The 25,539-nt window shown below is 29.0% G+C and overlaps 1 protein-coding gene and 1 non-coding gene across 2 annotated transcripts; one reads left to right on the forward strand and one right to left on the reverse strand.

Annotated features, from left to right (window-relative positions):
* The first annotated feature begins 1,342 nt into the window (after positions 1 to 1,342).
* LOC128033394 (small nucleolar RNA snoR103) lies at positions 1,343 to 1,448 on the forward strand. Its single transcript, XR_008189538.1, has one exon. It is a non-coding gene; the product is annotated as a small nucleolar RNA snoR103 (small nucleolar RNA).
* A 15,572-nt stretch (positions 1,449 to 17,020) lies between these two features.
* On the reverse strand, positions 17,021 to 20,652 carry LOC105781466 (zinc finger CCCH domain-containing protein 18). The gene is made up of 8 exons (XM_012606012.2): positions 20,392 to 20,652; positions 18,876 to 19,794; positions 18,628 to 18,795; positions 18,357 to 18,536; positions 18,197 to 18,273; positions 17,847 to 18,017; positions 17,653 to 17,767; positions 17,021 to 17,565 (listed from the first exon to the last, which is right to left on the reverse strand). The coding sequence occupies exons 2-8, from the start codon at positions 19,781 to 19,783 to the stop codon at positions 17,496 to 17,498; spliced, it is 1,689 nt and encodes a 562-aa protein (XP_012461466.1). The 5' UTR covers positions 19,784 to 19,794; positions 20,392 to 20,652; the 3' UTR covers positions 17,021 to 17,495.
* Between the last annotated feature and the right edge of the window lie 4,887 nt (positions 20,653 to 25,539).

The following is a 25,539-nucleotide window of genomic DNA, read 5'->3' on the forward strand; positions in this document are numbered from 1 at the left end:
AAAATGTCTTACCCCTTAGAGATCGGTAAGACATTTTCCACAGCTCATCTATTCACCCTTGAAACCAGTCCCACAGCTCCTCTCTTCACCCTTTCCACTGTTCCTCTCTTCACCCTTTCCACAGCTCCTCTCTTCACCCTATCGATTGCAGCATCATCATCTCTGCCTCATCTTCTCTGCTAGTTCACCTCTTCTCTTTGCTTGCCTCGTTAGCGTGCCGGTTCACCTCTGCTGGTTTATCGAAGGTAAAATTGCAAGCTCTATGTTAGGGAATCTGTTGATTTCTGCAAGTTTTATTGCAAGTTTTTGTAGTAGATGTGTTTTCTGCAAATGGGTAGTTTTCTGCAAATGTTTTTTGCAAATCAGTTTCTGGGTTAACTGGAAAATGGGTAATTTGGATACTTTCATAGCCAAATCAGTTAGCAAAGAGATAGTTATGTCTTCTCTTTCAATTTTCGCTACTAAGAATGATTCTTTTTAAGAGAAAGAAAATGTTTGGCTTCTTCATCTCTGCCTGTAAAATGGAAAGGAAAATTGTGGTTCTTCTGTAAGAATGAATGAATGAATGGATTATGGTTGGATATATTTCTGAAATATCACTTATTCTTTATCTCTAAGTCATTTAGAAAGATTCCTTATCTGGAATATCTCATTTGATTCTCCATCTGCAAGGTTTTATTGTGCGTCTTGATGAATGTTGTTTTCATTGTGCAATCGTGTGGTATATTGAACAAATGACCCTGGAGAAGTATGATATTCGTAAGGTCAGTTGATTGATTCTGGCAAAACATCCAACCTGGTGATTTTAAAGGCTTCAACTTTGTCGTGTCTTGAGACTTTCATCTTTGGCATTTTTTTTATCACTTGAGTCTGATTTTACTGTCTAGTTGCATTTTAGAGATTTGTCTGTCAATAAACTTGTAAAATTTCAGAACCTTAGAAGGAAAGAGATGCATTTGATTTCCTTAAGAAACTTTGGTACAAGTTGGCAAATCCGGAACTGGGCTAGTCGAGGCTAAATTATGGACCTTTAAATTACAATCACAAAATCAATTTAGGTGTCTCCGTCTTTCAAAAGCTTCAATAAAAACCCTAACTTTTTATCTTCACATGCATTTGCCTTTGTATGCTGAAACTATACCTTTGTTTGAGTTTGTGCCAAAAAGGGGTGATTTTTAGATGTGTTTATAAAAAAAAAAACTCATTTGTTATCCATCTCTCATTGCCTTTTCCTTTGAGTGAAGAATGTTTTTTCTAATGCAAGTAATAGGGTTTAAGTGATTGTTAAATGGAAGAACTAATTTTAATGGGTTCTCTAGTTGTCCTAATTCTTGGCAGAGCACTCAAGTCTGTGTAGCTGTTGTAAACATGGACAAATATCAATATGCAGGCTTTAGGTGGGTGAGCCATTAGTACATTTATGCCCATAAAGAACCTGCGTTACATTACATTACATTAAAGGTTTCAATAAGTTCATTAAACAAATTTACAAATGAAAGATTGTAAATTTAGTGAAGAATGCATCTGTTTCGATCTTGGTTTAAAGTTTTTATGATATAGAATTGCATGCAGTGCTGATATTTTCCTTTGGAGCAAATTGAGTTCTTTTTGGCTTTCTACAATAAATAGACTATGTTTCTAGCATTACTATTTTATTTTTCAAAGAGTTGTATATTGCCTTGGGGTCCATAATTTGATTCATTTTTTTATGTGTTCTTACTAATATAAGTTTTCTATTTCATTTGTTTGAAGTTCATGAGCATGTTTTGTATAAACATGAACAATCTGTTGCAATGTATGGAGGTTGTTCATGTCTTTTTTAAATGATGATCCTGATGAATCATGTTTATGAACATATTATCTTGTCAAGGTTATAAATAGTAATTTCAAATTCCCAATAGATTTGGTTAATCTTGTTTTTTAATTTGATATGCCCGTTTTTAGAACATTGCTTTGTTATCTGATATATCTTTTATGGAAGGTTTCTTGATTCTTACACATTGCTTCCTTTGGAGTGGAAGGAGCTGTCATTCTAATAATCGTCAAATACTAATACAGATTATTGTAGTTCTTCTATAAGAATGATTATAGTTGGAAAAATTTCTGAGACTGTCATGTTTAGACTTTTGTCAACTCCTAATTCAGTCTCGTTTTGTTAGTTCATTGGTAGTTGGTTTAGGGTTGAAGATATTGATACTTTTATGTGGTGTAATATTATGCACTTGGACAATGTTGTTACTATGTGGTGTACTACTAATTATGTATTTGTATAATATTATTTCTAGTACTCATTATGGTTTCAAGCAATTTATAATTATTCAATATTCTTACTAGTACTCATTGTGGATAATATTTTTTCAATTTATAACGATCAATATTGTAGCTTATTATTGAGTATTATTATAAATAAATCATTGCAATATATGTAAAAAACAACTTTTCCGAAAAATATTTTCGAAATCATCAAACAATGAAAATATTTTACAGATTCAATCAAACACCAGAAAATGTTTTCCAGTAAATCATTTTACAAAAAAGTAAAATATTTTCCAGAAATCATTTTACGGAAAATATTTTACTGCCTATCAAACAGACCCTTAAATTAAAAGCCTAAAATGCGTAATTCCCGTCATAATCCCGTTCAAAAATTCTGTTTGCGTAGTCTTCACTAAAATGGTCATAACTTGAGCTTCCGAACTCAAAATTGAGTGATTCAAAGCTAAGACATAGATCTTAAAATGCCATGATGACATCTCAACCCAGAAATGCTAGGATCCCATCCAAAAAGTCCTCACAAGAATGGTGATTTCACAAGCTTGAAAATTGACTGCTTTGGTAATTGGAATTTAATAAATTTCACTCCATCTGTGTATATATCATTCTCCCTTTCCTCAAAAAGATTTGTCATCGAATCTTGTCTTTGATCACATCTTGATTTGATTTTCTTAGCCTTTGATACTGTTGTTGGGCCTAGAGGTAGTGTGAGTTCATCACATTCATGGGTCTGAAACTGTGCCTTGAGACTCGCATCATTCCCCCCTTCCTCAAGAAGATTCGTCCCTAAATCTTTAGTTACATAGAAAGAAAAGGGATTAGAATAAATAAAATGAATAAAATACTTACCTAAGCTTTCTTGGGCGCCAAAACTATCTCCAGGACCAAAAATATGATTTTGATATCTCAAATTAGCATGGATCAAGTATCTCTCCTTCAAAAACAAACCATCAACACTAGAGAAAGAAATATTAGGCACATGAGTGTTAAAGTAAAAAATAACTTACTTTCTTTTAATATGCATGTTCATCCATAAGAATTTCCAACAATGAGTCAAGAATTTCACATAATTATAAAAATCAAGTAGTTTAATATTATCATGTAAAAATTCATATTTAGAGTTTAAAGTAGAAAATTTTGTTGCAAGATCAAATGCATGAGGTTCTTTAATAAACTTGTCGAATGCAACAAAAGTAAACTTTAAATACCTGGATAAACCCATAAAATCAATTGAACTGTCAGACTATTGTTCATTGAAACTTGACAATTGAGAAAGTATGTCGTAGGGAAAAATAAAATCAGTAGCATACTTATCAAAAACATTCAAGGTGTGCCAACATATTTCAATTTCTGATGCATCATTACTTTTCTTACCTTCTAGTACCTGTGGGGAATTATCAATGTTCAACTTACCTCTTCCCCACAAGTAAAATTGCCTATCAATGGTAGAGTAATATGATTGAGAGTCCATAAATGGATCCTTGAAATCTTGTAACAAAGAAACACCACTAAACAAATTTAAGTTAGAGTTAGTTAAAACATAATCATTCCTCACTTTTGTATGAATATTTTCTTGCTTTTCATTTTCTTTTTCCACTTGAGAACTCTCCAATTTTACCTCATATAGATTTTCACTCACCAAATTTGGATCATTAAGTAGACTTTTATCATTAAAGGTCTCTTTTCTCTCTGTCTTTTCACATGATTTTTCCTCACTTCCCATATCCCCCTCACAAGTATTATGAATATTCAATTCAGTACAATATATCTCAGTAGGAGAACATGATGACATTTCTATTTCATCTAACTCTATAGATTCAAGGAAAGAATTCTCATTATCATTTTTTTCGGTTCACAAAGTTCGTCATCTTTTTTAATAAACAAAAGTCTCATGTGGGAACAATCATGACTATAGTGTCTACGCCCTTTACACGTAAAACATTCAATGTTATGAGCTCTTTGTTGTTTTAGTGATAAATCAGTAGAAATAAGCTGCTTGAAAGATGTAGAAAAATGTTTTGTAGGAGCCCCGCTTTTCAACTCAAAAGGTTTAGTAGGAGCCCTGCTTTTCAACTCAAAAGGTTTCGTCTCAGCATGTTTTGGCAGCAACTTATTAATAGCATAAGAAGGTTTTAAATTCTTGAAAATAGAATTAGAACTTGTTCCTCGATAATAGTGTGATGGCCAAGGACAAGATTGATGTTGCTAAAATTGTTTCTCAATCTCAATTGCCTTGTGTACCATCTCCTCAAGATCAATATAGGTTTGAAGATTAAGAGCATTGGCTATCAAAACGTTCAAGCCATCTACAAATCGCACCATGGTATTTTCTTCATCCTCTTGTATATTTGCTCTTTGCATAAGCATCTCCATCTCCTTACCTTGAAAAAGGCGTTGAAGTCTCGTTGAGACTTCTCTATAGTGATGAGAAGGAACATAACGCTTTCGCATCACTTGCTTCAACTCGTCCCATGTTTCAATTACCCTTTTGCAGTTTCTTTGATGATCAATTTCAAGTTGAATATACCAACTCAACGCATAATCTGAAAATTCAAGGGTCGCCAATTGGACTTTTTCCTCTTCCCGGCATTTATAGTAATGAAGCATAAGTTTAATTTTTTATTCCCACTCACAATATGCTTCGGGATCATACTTCCCTCGAAATGGTGGAATGTTGAACTTTGGTTTGGCTAAAAAATGTTGTCTATCATTATTAACCAAAGTTTCATCATTTACACGAGAGACACGTCGAGCATTATTTGGTTAACATTATTAACCAAAGTTGATCAATCTTATCTCCTCAATTACAATTCTGACGCTCAATTTTTGTACTTAGACGTTCTAAATTTTTGTTGATCGTGTCTAGAATAATGTCACGTTGTTGATCTCGAGCATTTCGAACCTCTTGATCCCTTCTCAACTTCCTAATCATAGTATTGCCAATCATTATGAATTATAGCAACTCATATACAGGTCCTCCAAATTGCTTAATCCATCTAGTTTTAAGGAGAATCAAAAATTGAAAAATAGTACTATTAAAATAAAGATTATTAGTATATATAGACGTCGTTGAATAAGGAGAAACAGGTTAATAATTTTACCTTTAATATCTATCGTTCCTTCCAAATTGGAGCTTCCTAAAGACAAAGTCTTTAGATTTGAGAGTCTACCGAGAGACGACAACATGGTATTGTTGAAGAGATTGTCATACAATTGAAGTACTGTCAAATTCATCAACCTTAAACCTGCCTCATTATTACCAAGTAGCATGCTCTTAATTATTTCACTTCCCATTTAATTATACTTTTCAAATATATATATAGATTTTAGCGAATTCTTTTTCGTCCAATCTATAATTTATTTTATATAATTTAAATATATCTAAAAGTATTTATAAATTGAATTCAAGTAAGATCCAAATCCAATGGAGCAAAAAATTTAAACCTAAAATTATGTAAAACTCACCTTATCAAATCCTTCACTCTTGACGTCTCTTGATGCTTTTATAATTAATTTTATTTTTATACCCTAATATTATATATTTTTATTATTTTACTCAGACCACCTCGCCATATAACATATCTTGTATTAATTATTTTATTTTATTAATTATTCACCATATAGTATTGCCAATCAGTAGTAAAATTATGTTTTTCCCCTATAATTTTGATTTCATTTCAATTTAGTCCCTGGCTCATAAAATGAAAATTCATGAAATTTTCCATTAACCCACCATAGTCGAATTTCATACAGGGCTTAGCAACCCCTATATTTCATTTATTTCACAATTTCACCATGAATATTTTCTATTTTTCGATTTAATCACTATTTGACAATTTTATCAAAAATACTTAACAAAAGTTATTTATCTAACAACAACTATCCATTTTCTTCCATCAAAAATCAAAAGCAACCTATGTTCATTCATGGCAAAACTCTAATCTTTTAACAATTTTATAAATTAGTCCTTGGGCTAGCTAGATTAAGCTACAACGATACTGAAAACATAGAAATCATTAAAAACGGGACGAAAAATGACTTACATACACACACCAAGGTTGGCTGAATGCTTCGCCCTAGCTATGGCTTCCTATCCTTCAATTTCGGTAGTGTTTCACATTAAGGAAGATGACACCATTATTTTATTTTGTTTTTAATTTACTTATTAACTTATTTACTAATTTAGCCTTACTTATAACCTTTAAAATTTCATAACTAATGTCCATATTTGTCCACTCAAAATAAAAATGGTTTATTTACCACATAAACCCTTTTACTAATTAATTTCATAGTCATTTGATACCTTTAACTTATAGAACTCAAGTTTTGCACTTTATGTGATTTAGTCCTTTTTATCAAATGAAGCATTCAACCGGTAAAATTTCTTAACGAAATTTTTATACAGTAATACTAACATGTTGTAGACATTAAAATAATAATAAAATAAATATTTTTACGTCGGGTGATTTCACTAAAAACGGGCCTGTAACATATTTTTATAGAAGGTGTTGGATTCGGTGCCCTTTGTATAGTATTTTTGTCTATGTATACTTGTATTTTTCAAACAAATTGATTTAATATTAATATTCATTAATTACATTAATATCTTTTGTATATTGTCCTCAATGTTTTTGCATGCAAAGCAACAAGGAAACAAATATTGGTTCGTTGGTTATCTAATGTTAACTAATACTAAGCGGTATTACAAGGTTGAATCATAATACAAAAAGACAGCTTGTATTAGTAAATGAACCTAAATATGTCCTTAATCTAATCGGAAATGAGAAAATTGATTGAAAGACTAATATGTCGTCTATCATGTCCAATTGGGGAGATGCTTTGTCTTGAGCATTGGAGCGGATAACTCCTAAAAGATAGAGTCATAGATGTGACTAACTGAACATCAAACATGACCCAAGTAAAAAGATCCTAGATCTGTTTATGGATTTATTCACTTCTGACATTCATAGTGTGACATACCTTAATCTTGAGTGGATGATGGACTATGTATGCCTGACTCGTATATTTTGATGTAAGTAAAAGTCCGAGTTTAAATAGATAAGGAATCGAAAGTTGGTGCGTTGGGTATACGACTTTTGTAGTATATAACATCATTCACAATAATAGAATTCATAACCTAACTAATGGGTAAATGATATCTTCCCATCAGCATTACATGATAAATGAAAGTAAACGTGATCACGGGTCGTTTGTCTTTATGATAAATGACTTAATTACTATTTGATAGTAATTGACTTTTTATATAGGAAAATATATTGGTTATCATGAGATAAAATAGGATCATATTAAGAGAACAAATTTATTCCAAAGAGATTAAGGATATCCTATGAAGGTAGCACACTCATCATAAGGTTATTGGACGAGCACTGATTAACTAGCTTTCGTAGTAGTACATAATTAGGAAGAGCTCAGTCACGATAATATAGTGAAATGACTTCGTGACTAAATAAGTTTATAATTAATAAGCGAAAAGATGGAACTTAATTATAAATTATTAGAGTCCTAATTACATATGTGCAATTGGCCCCTCCACTAGCTCGCTAAAACCAGAAATGATTGCATATAGAACCAAATAAATAGAAATGTATGGAAACGATGAAGTTAGAGAAATGGGTCGCATTCACAAATGAACGCGTTTTCTCACTAAATATAGAATGGCTTGGAAATTAGTTTAAGGTTTTTAAATTATTATTTAATTAAATAATTGAAGTTCAAAATGGAATTAAATTAATTAGTTATTAAGAATTCGTTGAATTATGAAAATTAAATATATTTCCTCATAGATTCTTTTATGATAAAGTCGTCATAATTTTAACGAATTAGAATTGGGTTGAAAAATCATTTAATTGAGAAATTAATTTAGTTAATTTAATTAATTAATTTAATTAAGTAAATAATATGTATTTTAGAAATAGAAAACAAATATTGGGTTAGATTAAATCATAAATTGTTGGGTCAAAAGCACATATAATTGACTCAATATTATCGCGAATATGAAGGAGTGACAACCTTAGTAACATTTACTAGGTGTGCCACTCGCTCCTCTTTCAGTTTGTCTGGAAAAGTGTTTTCTATTAAATAAATATTACTTGTGTTATACTTATTCAAATAAGATCCTCGTTATCTCTCCTTATAAATAGATTTTATATAAAAGTTTCATATATTGTTATTCTGTCAGAAAGTAGTAGAAATTTATTTTCTTAGAATGAATTCTATTTTCTAGGAATAATAATTTCTAACGGTTTCTATCAAGGAATTACTTTCTTACTGAGAGTAATAAATTGTTTTTGGTTCTGTGTTTAGTTCTTGTCGTTTGAACCCACACTCGACGCAATTCGAGATAGGAGAATAGCGGAGAAGGTCGGCTAGTAGGAAGTTGGGAATGATACAATCCGTCTCGCACAAAACACATGTAACACCCCTAACCCGTATTCATCGCCGAATTAGGGTTACGAGGCATTACTGAACAAAACAAAACCATCTCAAAATCAATACATGTACATTATATATATTATTTAAATATAATAAACTTAGTCTAATATTAAATATGCAAAATGTTAAACTTCTCTTCTAACCATTTTAATAAACAAAGACATTATAATCCAACTAGTAAAGACATTACAAACTAGCAAATCCATAAGGAAATAAACCATTTTAATATGGTTATTATATTCATATACAATACAACAAAGTACGACCTTCAAAACATTTATCTAGTCTGTACATGCCATAGTTAGAATTTAAATATTTTAAATACCAAGATAATAGATAGGGTGATGAACTTGCTGACGATCCCTAAGCTTGAAGCTTGATTTTTTTTTTTTTTGATCTATAAAACAGATAGGCGTAAACAAACAAAGTAAGCTTACATAGCTTAGCAAGTCTATAGCATAACTAAAATATATATAAAAGAAGAATCATATAAATTCATAATTAAACTTATTGAAATCGCAAATACCACATATTGTATATTTAAATACTCATAAAAAATTTACAACCGAATACTTTTATATATCATTTACATATAAACAAATGCATACATCATTATCAAATACCTAAAACCGAATGCATATACACTTCATATGTGTGTAATTGAACGCATATTTATATACTTAACACATTTTATAATTGAATATATATATATATATACATCAAATGAGTATAACCAAATACATTTATACTTACCAAAATGCATATATAGATTTCTCACATACATCTATCTGAATGCTAATATACCTAACAATTTCATAAAATTGAATATATATATATATATATATATAAATTCATACTCATCAAATACATATAAACGAATGTTTATATGCTCATCAAACTCAATAACCAAATGTATATACATATTCTTTAAATCCATATGACTAAATCATATACATATCCGATACATGTAAACACATAATATGTACAGATTCACCAGTACAAAACCTGCTAGGCTTAAAGCCTGATTCAATACACTAGCTCTTAGCCTGCTAGACATAATGTCTGAAATGTTTCACCGGCGTCAAGCCTGCTATACTTAAAGCCTGAAATGTTTCACCGGCATCAAGCCTGCTAGACTTAAAGTCTGAAATGTTTCACCGGCATCAAGCCTTCTAGACTTAAAGTCTGAAATGTTTCACTGGCAATAAACATGATAGGCACTGAGCCTAAAATCTCAATTCATAGAAGTTGTATCTCATATTTGTATATATTATCCACATAAAAATTCAACTCAATAATTTATAAACTATATCTTTAATCCACATAGGTATATAAAGTTCAGACATCAAATTCAGCTCAATAACTTAATTATACATCCGAACATATATATATAACTTAATACATTAAAGCCTACTACCTAATATTATGCATTCAACACCTTATGATATTCCAAACTAATAATTTCATATCTTCAATTCCATTCAAGAACTTTTACATGAATATACATACATAATCGAACCTCCCTTATACATATATAAATTTCATACTTAAACTTATTATAGAACATAGATATATGCATATTTGCATAATCGAACCTCATATAAACTTGTATAAATGGCATACCTAAATTAAATACAAGGACATATACATGTATATTTGCATATTATAGATCCAATACAAAGTTTTATACCAATATAAACTTATGTTTATTTCAATTTTAAGTACACACATATATATATATACCTTTTATTAAACCAATACTTTATACTTGTATATACATGTATAAATTAAAACTTGTACGTATAAAAATATAAAACTTTTATACTCCAACTAAATTTGATAACATTTATAATTGTATATCCTTATATACCTTCATACTTTAACTAGATTCAAATGACTATATAAGTATATACCTATGATTCGAACATGTAACAATAATGCATATAATTCACTCATACTTTTAATTATTTCAAGCAACATATTTTAAATTATAATTCATCAAAATACAGCACATATACATACCTATATACTGATTTTATGACATTAAATAGCTAATAGACTTACCTCGGACGGTGAAAAGTTGAAGCCAGACGATTAATCGACAACTTTAGTTTTCCCCGATCCAACTCTGATTTCTTCGATTCTTGATCTAAATATATTCAAAATAAGCTAGTTTAAATATAATTACATTCAATTTAATCCAAAAACACATAAATGGGTAAATTACCATTTTGCCCCTAACATTTACACTTTTTACAATTTAATCCCTATTGGATAAAACACAAAATACACAAAATTTGTTCACACCCCACAAGGGTAAAATGTACCTATTGTTCATACAAGTCCTCACATTTCATTTATTTCACATTTTAGTCCCTCAAAAATTTAATTTCACAATTTAACTCTAATTACTCAATTTCACCAAAATTTCCAATACAAAACATATTAATCTAAAATATATTCATTATTCATCATCAAACATCACATAACACAAATTTTCATCAATGGCACAACTCAAAATATTCATCAAAATTAAAAATTCAAACATGGGTCGGATAGTATTCGAAGCAACGATCTCAAAAATGTAAAAATTATCAAAAACCGAACAAAGAACTAACCTTAATAAACAATAGAAATGCTGAACCCTAGAAAGCCATGGATGAATTCTCTAAGTTCATTATTCGGCCAAAGAGATGAAATGGTTTATGTTTTCTTTACTTATTTTAATTATAAGATATAATTTAATAATTTACTAAATTAACCTTATTATAATAAATATTTATAACATATATATTAAGGACAATGTTGTCATATACCACCCACTAACTAAATCTTGGTCTAATTACATCTTTAGGCCTCCCACTTAAAAAGACAACAACAAATAGGTGCTTTTAAGATTTAACCTCTAAATTTTATTTTAAGCGATTAAACTCTTTTCATCGAATTAAACCTTCAAACGATTAAATTTCCACACGAAATTTTCACACCTATAACTTAACATATAATAGACACTAAAAATAATATTAAAATATTTTTCTGACTCGAATTCGTGGTCTCAAAACCACTATGTCCAATTAGGGTCAAAATTGGGCTATTACAACACATATTTTTTCGGAAAAAAAATATTATTATAAATATCACAAACCGACTCGATTTTCAAAACTTTTAAATTTTCATTGTGATTGAAAATTATTTTCTAAATTGGATTTTTCCAACTTAAAGATCATGATCAAAGACTCCTAAAGAGTTATATTTTCCCATAAATTTTCATCATTCATTATTTTCAAAAGAATGATGATATATAAATGTTTGACAAATATGTTCAAGTAATCATTTGAAAATCTAATATTCAAGATTAAATACGTAGAACTTGAGATATCATGTGATGTTGTCTTGAGGGGGAGTAAATACGTGTTGTATTTTTTTTCTCTTAATCGATGTTTTGTCCTATTGAGTTTTCCTGATAAGATTTTTAATAAGGCAGTATATTATGTATTTTATAGATAAGTTTACTAAAATTTTAATGAGGCACATCGTCTACCAAATGTCATCCAAGAGGGGTTATGAATATCTTATCATTGAGTGGATGTCTATCAAGATCAAGATAAGTTTGATGTACATTAGGATTCTAATATTCATTAGAAGTAGAGTTTTATGTCACTTCTACTTCTTATATCTATAAATATAAACTTTGAAGAAACATTATAAACATTCTCATTAATCAATAAAATACTTTTTTTGCTCCCTATTTTATGGTTCTTTATTCTTTGTTTCAGATCAATTTTAAATTTTTAATATTAAAAATAGAGATAAATATTAAAATTATACATGAATTTTGATATAATGTGTCTTGTCATACAGATAATTTTAATTTAGTGCATTTGTATACATTAAATTTTAATTACGATTTAATTTTCACATTTCACCTAACCTCATTATATACGTGGCACAATTTTTCATCAAATCATGTGTAAATTATTTATAAATACTTGTTAATTAATATATATATATATATATATATAAATTAAACTTAATAATTATGGCATTTTATTAAATTAAAACAAACAATTAAATTAAAATTGTTTCCACCTAGATTAAAAAAATAAACACGTTTGGGAAATGGGTTTCTTATTTCCCTATTTCTTTAATCTAGGTAGAAATAATTTAAATTTATTATTATTTTTAATATGATAAAATGTCATATAAGCAATTTACATAAGACTTAACAAAAACTGCACCACAAAGATAATAGGGTTAGTAAAATGTGAAATTTGAACCAAAATTAAAGTTTGATGTATACAAATGCACCAAATTGAAATTGATGTATAACATTGCAAATAATATCAAAATTAATGTATAATTTTGGTATTTATCCCTAAAAATACTATTAAATTTAAGTGTTTCGAACTATTTCATTATTATATTATTAATAAAAGATAAATATCAAAATTATACATAAACTTTTAGTCGATGTGTTATTTGATACATGAACTTTTATTTTGTGTAATTATGCACATGAAACTTTGATCGTGGTTCAAAAGTATACATAAAATTTTGATTTTGATTCAATTGAATGCATTTAAAGAAATAAATACATTTTTATATTGAATAAGTATACTATTTTGTGTGTGCAATATGTAAATGTAAAATTGTGTTATATTGATCCTGGTATCTGGTTATTTGTGACATTGAATCAAATCAAACGTTATATATAAAACTGTACAAAATCAAATTTCATATATAACATTACACATTGAACAAAAATTCATATATAGTTTTTGAGATTTATCCTATTAATAAAATAAAAAGTAATGTATTTAACAAAAATAAAATAGATATAATTCAATAAAATTAAAATTAATAAAATATTTAATATAGTATTTTTTTATCTAGAGAATGTTATCAAATCTTTTCATCATTTCTATAAATTAATAATTATATTAACATAGGTAAGAGAAAATATCGAATATAATGACATTGGGGACTTATATGTATATATAGAAATTTAATTTTATCCAATTAATTCTTTAACAATTTAGTTTTAAATTTAAGGAACTAAAAATTATTTATAAATTATTATGCACAATTTGATTAATTAATTGGATAAATAAAAGAGTGATACAATATATACATGTGTATATATATTTGTTTACTCACTTGTAGACTATCATGTTGATTATCACATCGTGTTATTAAAATTATTTATATAAATAAATGTAACACTTGTTACAGTTTCAACCCATTTGTGAAGATTAAAAATTTCACTAACGATATATCAAATAGTTACTCAAATAATAAGGTATAAAATTAAATTAAATTAGAGTAAAAATGAAGAAAAAATATTAAAGGAAAATATGGTTAAATATGTTATTTTCTAGAAAAGTAGATAGATACATGGAATATATATGGCAATCAACTTAACATACCTTATTTGCTTGTTGTTATCTCTTTGAAATTAAATATTTTAATCAGTTTCTATTAGTTGTTAATTTTGTAACAAAAATCTAACGTGGGTTTTTTTATTGATTTAAGAATAAATTTCGCCATCTAATATGTACACATTCTACTAAATTAATTCTAAATTTTTAAAAAAAATCAACAAATTTAGCCCATTTTAATTTTAATTCTAAAATGCCACAGCCATGATACAAGGAAAGGTAAAAGGTTACTTCAGCTTCATAAACCTTAATGCAACTGCATAAGGCATCAACCATTTGAAGATGTTGTGAAGAAAAAATTACAAATTTTGGACATTTACCTAATGTCTTTTATTAGAAGCCAGAAATGTATTCATCAGTCATCGCTTGAACAGTGCACGATTGAAAACACAAACATATAAATATCCAAACTATTCATCATATTTCTTAATTAACCAAGTAAAAATGTCATGGAACCTACAAGCATTGAGAAGTTAAGGCCAGTATTATCCGTGACCGTCAAGTCCTCCATCTTCCCACCTTGTAATAGGGGCCCAATGGAAAGGAGTGCAACCTGATGTAAAGATGAAAAACACTAGGGTATCTGGATGAAGGTACTTAGAAATGGCATTTTAAAACCAAGAATCAGAAATTTACAGGGTTAGACTTCCATAATAACTAACGATATAGTAAACAAAAGTTGAATGATTAAATAAATAAATAAATTATTAATTGAGATTGAGTGATTAAGGCATTCTATTTCCTTACTTCATTCTTATATATATATACATGGTGGAACAGAACAGATCCCTTGAATGTGTTTTGGAGGCAAATTCATACATCTCTTGATGACCTATTGCGCCAAACTTGTATGTGTTATTTCTACCTCAACCCCTCATATGTACTGTTGGATTTTTATTTTTATTTTTTTGTAAATAAAGGAATTAAGTTGAAGAGAACCCGTTATAATGTGGCTGTTAAAAGGCTTATAGTATCCGACACTTGGTGTAAATCATTTTCAAAGACGGATCAAGCATGAGTAGGTATAACTTCAAACATCGAAAAATCTGTTAAGCTTATTATTGGTAGCCTTAGCCATACAATTTACTAGTCTATTATGATCACGTGAAACATGTTGAAACTTGAGTTGTCAACCCTTTTTGCATAAATCATATATCAACTATAATTATGAAATATTACTATCAGCTGCATAATTATTTCCTATTAATTCAACTTGGATTATTTTGATAATATATATATACACGTAACATCTAGGAAAGTTGAAATTACTTTTAAATAGCATTTTAGTGAAAACTTTGTTTTGATTTCCTTCTTTTAAATGTAGTTACCTTTAATGTTGTTGGTGTGAAATTTTTGAATTGAAGGTGAGTAAAATTTCAAAATACGAATAATTATTTGAATAGAAAAGTTAATTAATAGGATAATTAAGGCTCTAAGACATGTATTAAGTTATTATTTTAAGGTTCTATTAGTCTCATTTATATTTTGTGCAAAAATAAGTTTTAAACAAATGAATCTCAATAATATAATGAAATTCAATGATTATTTGTATTTTACATCGACGAAAATAGTCCACTAAGCAATCGAGAAGTATAACAAGAAAAATATATTTCTTTATAAAATAATCTAAGAATAGTAGAAGATAGAGGAAGAATAGAAAGAATTTTTTCAAAATCTTTTGGTATATGATCCAAATGAGATGTCACTCCCATTTCTAAGAATTCTCCGTCTTTTCAAGTAACATCTCTTAAATAGACATAATTCATTATTATTAATAGTCATAATTCTTGATTAATAACCAAAAATATAACTTTTAATTACTTGCACGTTTTCAGAAATACTTTATATATTTTAAAAATGTTTCAACAAATGTTTTATTAAATTTCGTTTTTATCTACTATAAATAGTAATTCATTTTCACTGTGTGTACTCGAAAGAGAAAGGGACATAACTTTAGGCTTTGTTGATTTTCTATGTGATGATTTTTTTAAAAAAGGATCAAAGTTGTGGTATTTATTTCACTCAAGATTGGGTTTCTATGAAAGGTGTTATGCACGTAGTTTCGGGGGTACTCATGTTTGGCATATGCTTGCTTTGACCAAGATCTTTGGGGATAGTTCCGTACTACAATTCGAGGACACCCTTGGGGAAATATATCGGGTGCCGTAGCTAATCGAGTAGCTTTAGAAGCATGTGTACAAGCTCGTAACGAGGGACGTGGTCTTGCCCGTGACAAATATATTTATTAAGAATTAATATAAAAACCAAATAATGCATTGATTGTAATGGTAAGGCTTAAAAGATTTCTATACTTGGTGCTCTTGGCTTAAATCCCATTATATTAATTTATAAAATAGATAAAAGAAAAAAAACAGCCTTAAAAGAAATGATATTTGATAATTTTCTAACTAAGTTGAGGTTTGGTTAATGGGGGACATCAATTAAGTAACTGTTAATTGAAGGAAAAAGTAAAAATGATTAATTTGGGAGAGATTTTTGAGGTATAGATCATGTTAGGAGCGGTATAAATAATGTGACTCTATATTCAAATGATTGCTTCACATATTCCTAATATTTTCAAACAATTAAACCACCAAAAGTAACATAACTTTCCAGCTTTGGTTTCCACTTTTGCGTGAATGGCGGAGTTATATTCTACTCCCTCCACCTGAGATTATCATATAAGATACAGGTAGGTCCAATTTAGAGTCGAAAATATTATGGACCCACCGCGTGGTTGTAGTGTCAACTTCCAAAGATGAAACCTTAAGAATGATATAATGTAATCCATCTTTTTCGATGCTTAAATTTGGACTCTGCATTAATATACCAAAAACAGTAAAAAAGAATGGAAGTAGGGAGTGTAAAGTGCTGACAAGTTGCTACCTTTGTCTGTTGAAGTTATTTGAAATCTATTGCTGGTGTTACAGTGATTCCAAACATAATTGAAACTCTCTGCACACTCCTCTATTTCTTTTTTTGTTGATTCACCTAAAAAAAGAAAAAGGACCTATATTACATCCTCTTCTAAAGATCCATACCTCTCTTGCCTTGTCCCTGTGATTTTTAACATAAAAAACTGTAGATCCTTCTTTATATATACTTGTATGTATCATATTCATCTTTATTTTCGGCTGCTTCACAGAGGGGGAGATCCTTCCTTTGGGCTTTTGTTCCGGATGATATGTACTTGCAGATGACTTTGCAAAGCAAATGTTAAGGGGGGGAATGTAAAAGGGCTTGTTTATGTATAAATTAGCAGATTGTCACCATTGGAACTGGTACTAACTATCTCTCTCTATTATGTGTGTTGCTTGGGGGAGAAGGGGCCTAGATGACAGCGGAAATGCCACTAGCTATGGCGGAAGTGAAGGGACTATCTGGCAGATTGAGTCCGTCACTGCAGATGAACCAACGTTGGAAACAATTGTTATAACCAACGATGGATAAGATGAAGAATTCGTGTAGTTTTGGGGTTCGAGAATACCTCTCCTGGTCGTTGTTGTCAGCTTCTACATGCTTGATTTTTTCATCTGATGCAGTGCTGGTGTTGAGAGCTTCCAAGAGATAATTGAATTCGGCTGACGGGAAATTGAGTTGATCTGCTCAATGGAAAAGAAAGCATTTTATGGGATAGAATTAGTGAGGAGGTCAAATTGTTGAGTATGAAAAGTTCGATACCGTCTACGACTTTCAACTCATTCATGGAGTGGGCAAAGAAGGACTGATTGGCCAGCGGCTTTTGTGCCAAATGCATATCCGAAAGGCGCCTCCTCGGAGGTTGAAAGATTTGCTCCGGATCTTCCATAAACTGCTTCTTGAACAACCTAGATGTTGCATATCCTCTTGGAACTGAGAAATCATATATCAGATGAGCACAAGTTATTTTAAGCAGAAGCTGGCACTCAACGATGAAACTAAATCATTGTTGAAATATGAAAGGACATTAATATGCCTATCACTTAGAATGAATCATCATGTTCAACTGACACGAATGATTTACAATGCGTGCGATAAGTTTGTAAACTTACTCGACTGAAGCTCGGATTCCATGTCAATATAATGTGGAGAATAAAACATTGGAGACTCAATTCTTTCCGGGTACTTCCTGCATGAAAATTGAATCTTACCATTAGATATATTGTGTGAACTTTGTATATAGAAATGAAGAAGAGGAACAATTATATTTACCTGTCAACCAGCTTTGATTTTTCCCTGTAAGGCTTCACAAGAACACGTGCCCCACAGACATAATGTGGATTTCCTTTTGCCAAGATCATCTTCACAGTATCCGCACTGACAAAGGTTACAAACCCGAACATCCGTTTCTGTTGGCAGGGAATCCGTACATCTTCAACTTGTCCATAGTTGCTGCAATTAGAAACCAGGAAAAGTAAGAAAACTTTGGAAAACCACATATGATAGCAAAATAAGCCTGCAAAGGACTTGGTTATCATGTTACCTGAAATAGTTAGAGACATCATCTTCACTAAAAGTGCTCTCAGCAGGGAATGTAAGATATATCTGTCTCGATCCACTTACAATCGGACCTGGATCATTTCTATCGTTTCGGTTTTCCATGTACTTGGGAGCATCTTCAGCCAAAATGACGGAATGCTGTCCGTGAGGCCTGCGACACAATCACAAAAGAACGATTCAAATAAATCCTCAAAACTAACTTATTCCACAGCAAATGTAGATCATAATTACCTGTCTATTACTCGGATCGTGTTTTTCAACCTCGCAAGAAGCTTTGTCAAACTGTAACCTGCTTTGCCATGTCTCTGGCTCTCAGTGAGATAACCATCTGCCTGCAGAACTTTGCCATACTTCTCGTAATACAACAAAGGCAGCGATGCAATGGAAACCGGATCCCCTCTCTTTGTTTTCAGAAGCTCGACTAACTCAACCTCCAACTTCTCGAGTGACATAACATGATCTTCACTAACAGCATCCATCGAATTATGGACAAACATTTGAGGGAAGTTATCCGAAACTTGACCATGAAAGTACCTACAGTTACTTCCATGCTTACAGTACCCTTTGTTGAAATAATGACAAGTCTTAACAGGAAAGCTAGGCAGATTTTGATACCGGCGTCCTACTTTAACGTCATGATTAGCCATCGAAAATCCTCCATTTTCAACAAACTCTATTGGATCTTCCAAACTCAATAACTGAGTATGAGCCTGCAAATCAGACACGGAATCCAAGTAACCAGATGTCGTAAAATCCGGGCTATGTTTAGCTACAAGCTGTTGGTCCCAGTAAGGGGATGTAACCTGAACACTTCTAGGAGACAAAAAAAGCTTAGAGGAAACAGATGGGGAAACAGGTGGTGAAAAGGAAGAGAATTGTGAAGGCAATTCAAGAGTAGGGACCGAGTTCATCGAAGGCGATATGGGGGGTGAAGCGGATTTAAATGGTAGTTGTTGCAGTTCAAGCTTTGATTTATAAATAACTTCCTGCATAACTATATCAGGACAAGTAGCTAATTGAACAATCTCTTGATCACCATAGTCTTGCAACAGTAGATACCCTATGATCTTTGAAACATTTTCAGGATCAATTTTCTTGATTCTATTGAATAAGATCTGTGTGTAGTCGGAAAATTCCATCTGTTTAATCACTGCGAAAATTAAAAAACACATATAAATTATAAAAAAGTAAAAATGATTAAAAAAAGTAGATACAAATTTCAGCTATGGTATCTAACTAAACTGTTAGGTTAAAGGCAGAGAATCTATGTCTTCAAAAAAAAAAATTGCAGATCCAGTTAAATGGCAGAAAAGAAAACACACAAATAGTCTTTTAAAAAAAAGCTTTGCAAAATTACTCTGCAGTTCAGTCTTTTTCTTTAAAAAAATCTCTGTAAATTGTAGAGGAAATATATTAAAAGAAATGAAATCTGAGTAACATTATAAGAACAAGAAATTCAAATCTTCAGTAAATATGGAAATAAAAAAAATCAAAAGAATTCACACTGAAATATATTTTAATTTGCAAACAAACAAACATGGGAAAGAAATAAAATCATTAAACACAAAATATATTCTTCCATAAAGAGAATATATTTTACATAAACACCAAGAAGTTGAAGTTAATTGTAAGCCTCAAAAACACATTTTCCAGAGTCCAGGGTTTTCAGAACTCAAAACCCAGAACTTTCTCGGGGTTTTAAATAATCTGGAATTTTTGAAAGGGATGAAGAAATGATTAAACTTACCAACCAAAACTATAAAATTGAGGGTTGGAGTGTTTAATTTGTGAAGCTGCTTAGTGGTAGCTGAAAACCAAACATGCTTAAACTTTTCCTGGTGAAAACTCGTCTTTCAACTTCATTTCTAACTAACACAACTTGATAAGTTTATATAAAGGAAAAGTCCCTTTAAATGATTTTTAGTAAAACTTAAAAAAGAATGTTAAATCTTTACAGATAGATTTCATAAATGATATACAGAGAATTAAGGCAATATAATTTGCTTGATTTTCGACTTTCATTCTAACAGTTTTGACTATTTAAATTTACATAATCATTAACAAATATCAAACCTCCTGCTTTTTTTTTGTTTTTCTGAAAATTCCAATGTGCTAAATTTAGATTTTCCAACACACATGTTGCCTCAAACTTGGATTTTTTTTTGTCTTTTAACAACATAATTTCCTTAATTAGTTACCGTTGGATCGTCAATTATTATAGTAAATCAATGGTCTAGATTTTTCAGGACCACTTGCACTAAATTAATGTATTTGCCATTTGGCCCTGTAAATTTTAGTGTCACAATGGGGGGAGACACTAAAATCACCTGAAAATTTTATACATACAAATTAATTTTTTTTATTATATCATTGCATTTTATTTTAGTTAATGCATTGGTATGACGATAATGAAGAGCATAGCCGATGGAATCTTAATTCGATTGGCATGAGTATTATTGTCAATGTAGGAAAACGTAGCTTCGAGTGTGTTAAAACACATTATCCTATTATTTATGGGTTGTGGAGGGGATATAAGTAGTTTTAAGGATTGTGTCAAAAAGAGTAGATATTATCAGTACTTATAATGAGATTATTTAAAAATAAATAAATAAATAATGAAGAAGTTAATTATTTATTTTATATATGAATTAATTTGATAACAAAAGATTTTTATTTTGAATTTTGAATTTCTCGTTAATTTTAAAATTTATATTATCCATAATTAAATTTCACTGATATTAGAAGTAACTCTACAATCTATATATCTATTGGGTGTAATTTACCTATTAAACCCACTTTACATGTTAATATAATTTTTTATTACCATACACTTTATTAGTTGTATTTATCTTTCTAGATATATAATTATATATTTAAAATTAAAAATAAAAATTAAATATTTTAGTGATTTAATTTTCTAAGCTATATAAAAAGCAAATGATAAATTTTTCAATAAAAATGTAGAAAATAATAAATAGATGATGAACTAATTATCATTTCGTTTTTGTTTTTTGTTTTTGCTTTATTTTATTTCTTTTAACCTTATATTTTACATACTTTATCTTTAAAATTTTAAAATTATATTTATCAAACAATTTAATCATATTCCATAATTATTTTTAAAAATATATTAAATATATTTTATAATATAAATTCAGTATTTTTAACTTTTCATCATTTTATCAAATAGTATCAGTTCTTTTTCACGTAAATCTATTCTATTAAGTAAAATATAATACCCAAACTTGTGCGCCTAGAAACAAATGTTAATAGTGATTTACTGTTTTCCTATATAAAATTTAAAAATTATTAATAGTGAGAACTGAAAATTGATTAGTAATTAAAAAAAATGGTGGGCTATAGGAAAAATTGAAACAGCTTATTCATGAAGGTGGTGACCAAGACCGGAAAAGTGAGTAAATTAAAGAAATGCCTTTTTTTATTATATAAAATTTAAGAAATTATGCCATTTTCTTTTAAATTTATATTTTTGAAAAGAGAAAGTGAAAACATATTTTATAGAGCGCGCTTTCAGCCATGTCAGCTGAAAATTGACAACTTAGCTTATTTAGTTAGATAGTTAAATATTAGTACTTTTGTCCTTAAGTTCCAAGTTTGATTCCTCTTTTACTCACGTTTGTATTTTTTGTTTCATGTTTTTCAAATTTTTTTAATTAACGTTTATAATTAATAAATATATTGTTTTCAAATTTTTATTTTTAATTCATTTTTTAATTAATAACTTTTTTATTTATAAAAGAGTTACTATCTTAAAATATTAATTAAAAAGCTTGAAATAAAATGAAATAAAAAATAAAATGTAAGTATAAAAAGAATTGAACTTGAGACTTAAAGACAAAATTACTAACATTTAACCATCTAACTAAAGAAACTAAATTTTTAATTTTTAATTAAAATACGTCTTATAAAACGCGTTTTCAACTAACGTGGTTAAAAGCACACCCTGCAGGATGCGTTTTTATTCTCTCTTTCTATACTGATATTTAAAAAAAAAAACCTAATTTCTTAAATTTTATGAAAAAAATCATATTTCTTTTACCGTGGGCAAGTGGGATTTTGTATTTTGATAAATAATTAAATAATTGGTTAATAATTAGTGTTATGATTATTTAAATAAGAAACTTTTTTTAATCCAAATAAAAAACTAAAATATGATTAGTGAGAAGCGGGCTTTTCTGTTGTGATTAGCATTATTCTCTGCTTATATTTGATTGTGGTTTTGACTACATCATTTACCTTTTATTTATTTATTAAAATCACATATATAAGATATTATTAGTAAAATACATTGTTATTATAAAAATATTTTCATTATTTATTAGAGTTAATTGTACTATAATCTTTAAATTATAGTTTTGATTTTAAATTGATCCCAAATAAGAGTGAAATCAGAATTTTTTTTGGTGGAATTAAATTGTATATTTTTATGATAGTAAAATACAATTTCATCATTTTAATAGTCTATATCTTTATAATTTTTAAATAATTAAATCAAAATTTTATCATTTTGGGAGAGGGCAAGTGTAATTTTATCATTATTAATTTAAAATTTTATAAATTATAAAAGAGCTTAAATGGAAAGTTTTTCATTTAAGAAGGGACCGAGGCCTCTGCCAACCTCCCTGGCTTCTGATCCCAAACTTTAAAATATTCTAATTATATTTTCAAACTATCAATGTAATATCAATAAGGTTATTCCATTACTAAAATATTTAATTTAACTGTTAAATGAGATGTTAAATCTTATATGGCATAGTTTAAAATGATTTTTTAAAATAAAGATTGTAAAAAGAGGATGTTGTAAAATTTTGGTTTTGAGATTTTCAAACTTTTACAAAAGCTTTATTGTTTACACTCTTTTTTCAGTTTTACTTTATTTTTAGTTTTAAAATTTGAGCAGAAATATTTTACTTTTCTTTGAATTTTTATTTTAAATCATGTCACATAATATCGACATTTGATTTAACGATTAAATCAATGGTTTTAATAATGGAATGACCGATTGATATAACTTCGATAATTTAGATATGTTTGGTTCATTTAACCCTTTTATTAATATTAAAAACTTTAATAGCAAATTAAATTTTCATTATTTAAATAGAAAATATTTGTCATGATTTTTTTTATAAATAAAAGGAATTTAGTACTTAAACATCATCCTTAACAAAGCATGTGCCATGTAGTAGTATATATTAAACGTTGCTTATCAAATAACAAAAAATTGCAAAGACTTTAAATTGGATTCCCTAGTGTTATAATACCCAAAAAAAAATATTTCGTTTCCGTTCTTAACATTTTTGAGGCTCTAGGTAAAACAATAAAATGAGTTTTTAGGTTACTTAAAAGTTGGAAAAAAAATTTAAATCCCTTAAAAGTTGGTAAAAAAAATTTTCAGCCCTTAAAAGTTTAAAAAAATATTTTTAGGGCTCCTTAAAAGTTGGTAATTTTTTTTACCTTTAAAAGTTAAAAAAAATTTGGGACCCTTAAAAACTAGAAAACAATATTTTAGATTCCTTTCAACCTTAAGCCCTGGGCAGCCGCACCTCCAAACGACCCCCATGGCTGGGCCTAGCTTCTTCAAGCTGATGACTTCAAGAGATTCACCATGTTGAACACACACACACACACATAAAAAAAAAATCCACGACAAAACCTATTATATTTTTTCATTTAGTGTAAATTATATAAATAGTCACTTAACTTTTGATGTGTCTCTGCTTTGATCTCCTAGGTTTAAATTTTTTTTTTTAGTTATTACCGCTATTGAGTTTAATATTTTGGTCACTTTTTCCATTAAATCACTAATGGATGTTGGCGCGGTCTTTTTTTATTAGTATAATAACAAATTTAACCTTTAATGCTTATAGATTATATTAATTTGGTCTTAATTCAACAAATGTAGCTCTCAAATTTTAAAATTAAAACATTTTTAAAAATTATTTAAAAGTTTATTTTTCGATAAAATACAAACAAAATTATAAAAATATCTTTATATAAATGAATATCTATTTTCTCATTTTCTAACACGATATTTATTTATTAAAATAATAATTTTATAAAAAATTAAGGAAAAAAAGCATGAAGAAGACTTAAGCAAATTTAGCCATTCCTTTTTTTAAACATCAACAACCACTATGTTTAAGTTGGGTCAAAAATTATAGCATGACGTGAAAATAGATAGAATTGATATATTTAGGTTGTTACCCAGAATGAGTTCGTTGTGTTTGAGGTTGTGTTTAAAGGCGAGCATGAATGGGGATATTAGAAGATGATGAGGTCTTGGAGACCCAACAGGTGGAATGCCATGTCGATAGCTCCACAACAAATTCATAGTTTGATGGCATGACGACAGAGGATGTAAAAATCAATGAATTCGAAGTAAAAGTCATTGGTGCCAGTGATTGTGAAAATCAAGGACTATTTCTATATATCTTGAAGGGAATATCATACTATTAACAATAAGAGTAAATTTAAAGTGTTTCTTTTAAGGTTTTTCTATTTTTTTAGCCAAAAATTATCAATCGATGGGTTACTAAGTATTATATTTAGGAGAAAAGTAATGAAAGAATAAAAATAAAATAAAATTTCAAGATAACTCAATAGCATCAATAATTGACTCGAAAAACAACTCGTTAGTTGAGAGAATTTTTTGTTGAGGGGAGGTTTATAAATTTATAGATGGGTATTACCTTTGCTTTAAAAGTTGAAAGCTTTAATCAGAAAGTTTGAGTATTAAATTAATAAAATATGTTAAAAGTTGTGGGATCCAAATTCTTGTTAAAATAAATACAAGTGACAAGTTAGAGGATCTATGAGGTACGGTACAGGCTGCACAAGTGAAATCCATATAGAAGTCTACTTCCGCTATTTGATG

Source organism: Gossypium raimondii, chromosome 1, assembly GCF_025698545.1.
Source record: "Gossypium raimondii isolate GPD5lz chromosome 1, ASM2569854v1, whole genome shotgun sequence".
In the NCBI taxonomy this organism is placed as follows: Eukaryota; Viridiplantae; Streptophyta; class Magnoliopsida; order Malvales; family Malvaceae; genus Gossypium; species Gossypium raimondii.

Excerpts from the sequence above, each read along its gene's own strand:
- LOC105781466 (XM_012606012.2), bottom strand. The coding sequence starts at position 19,783 with ATGGAATTTTCCGACTACACACAGATCTTATTCAATAGAATCAAGAAA. Across the intron at positions 18,274-18,356 it reads AAATCAAAGCTGGTTGACAG|GAAGTACCCGGAAAGAATTG; the intron begins GTAAATATAATT and ends ATTTTCATGCAG. Across the intron at positions 17,768-17,846 it reads TGAGTTGAAAGTCGTAGACG|ATCAACTCAATTTCCCGTCA; the intron begins GTATCGAACTTT and ends TCCATTGAGCAG.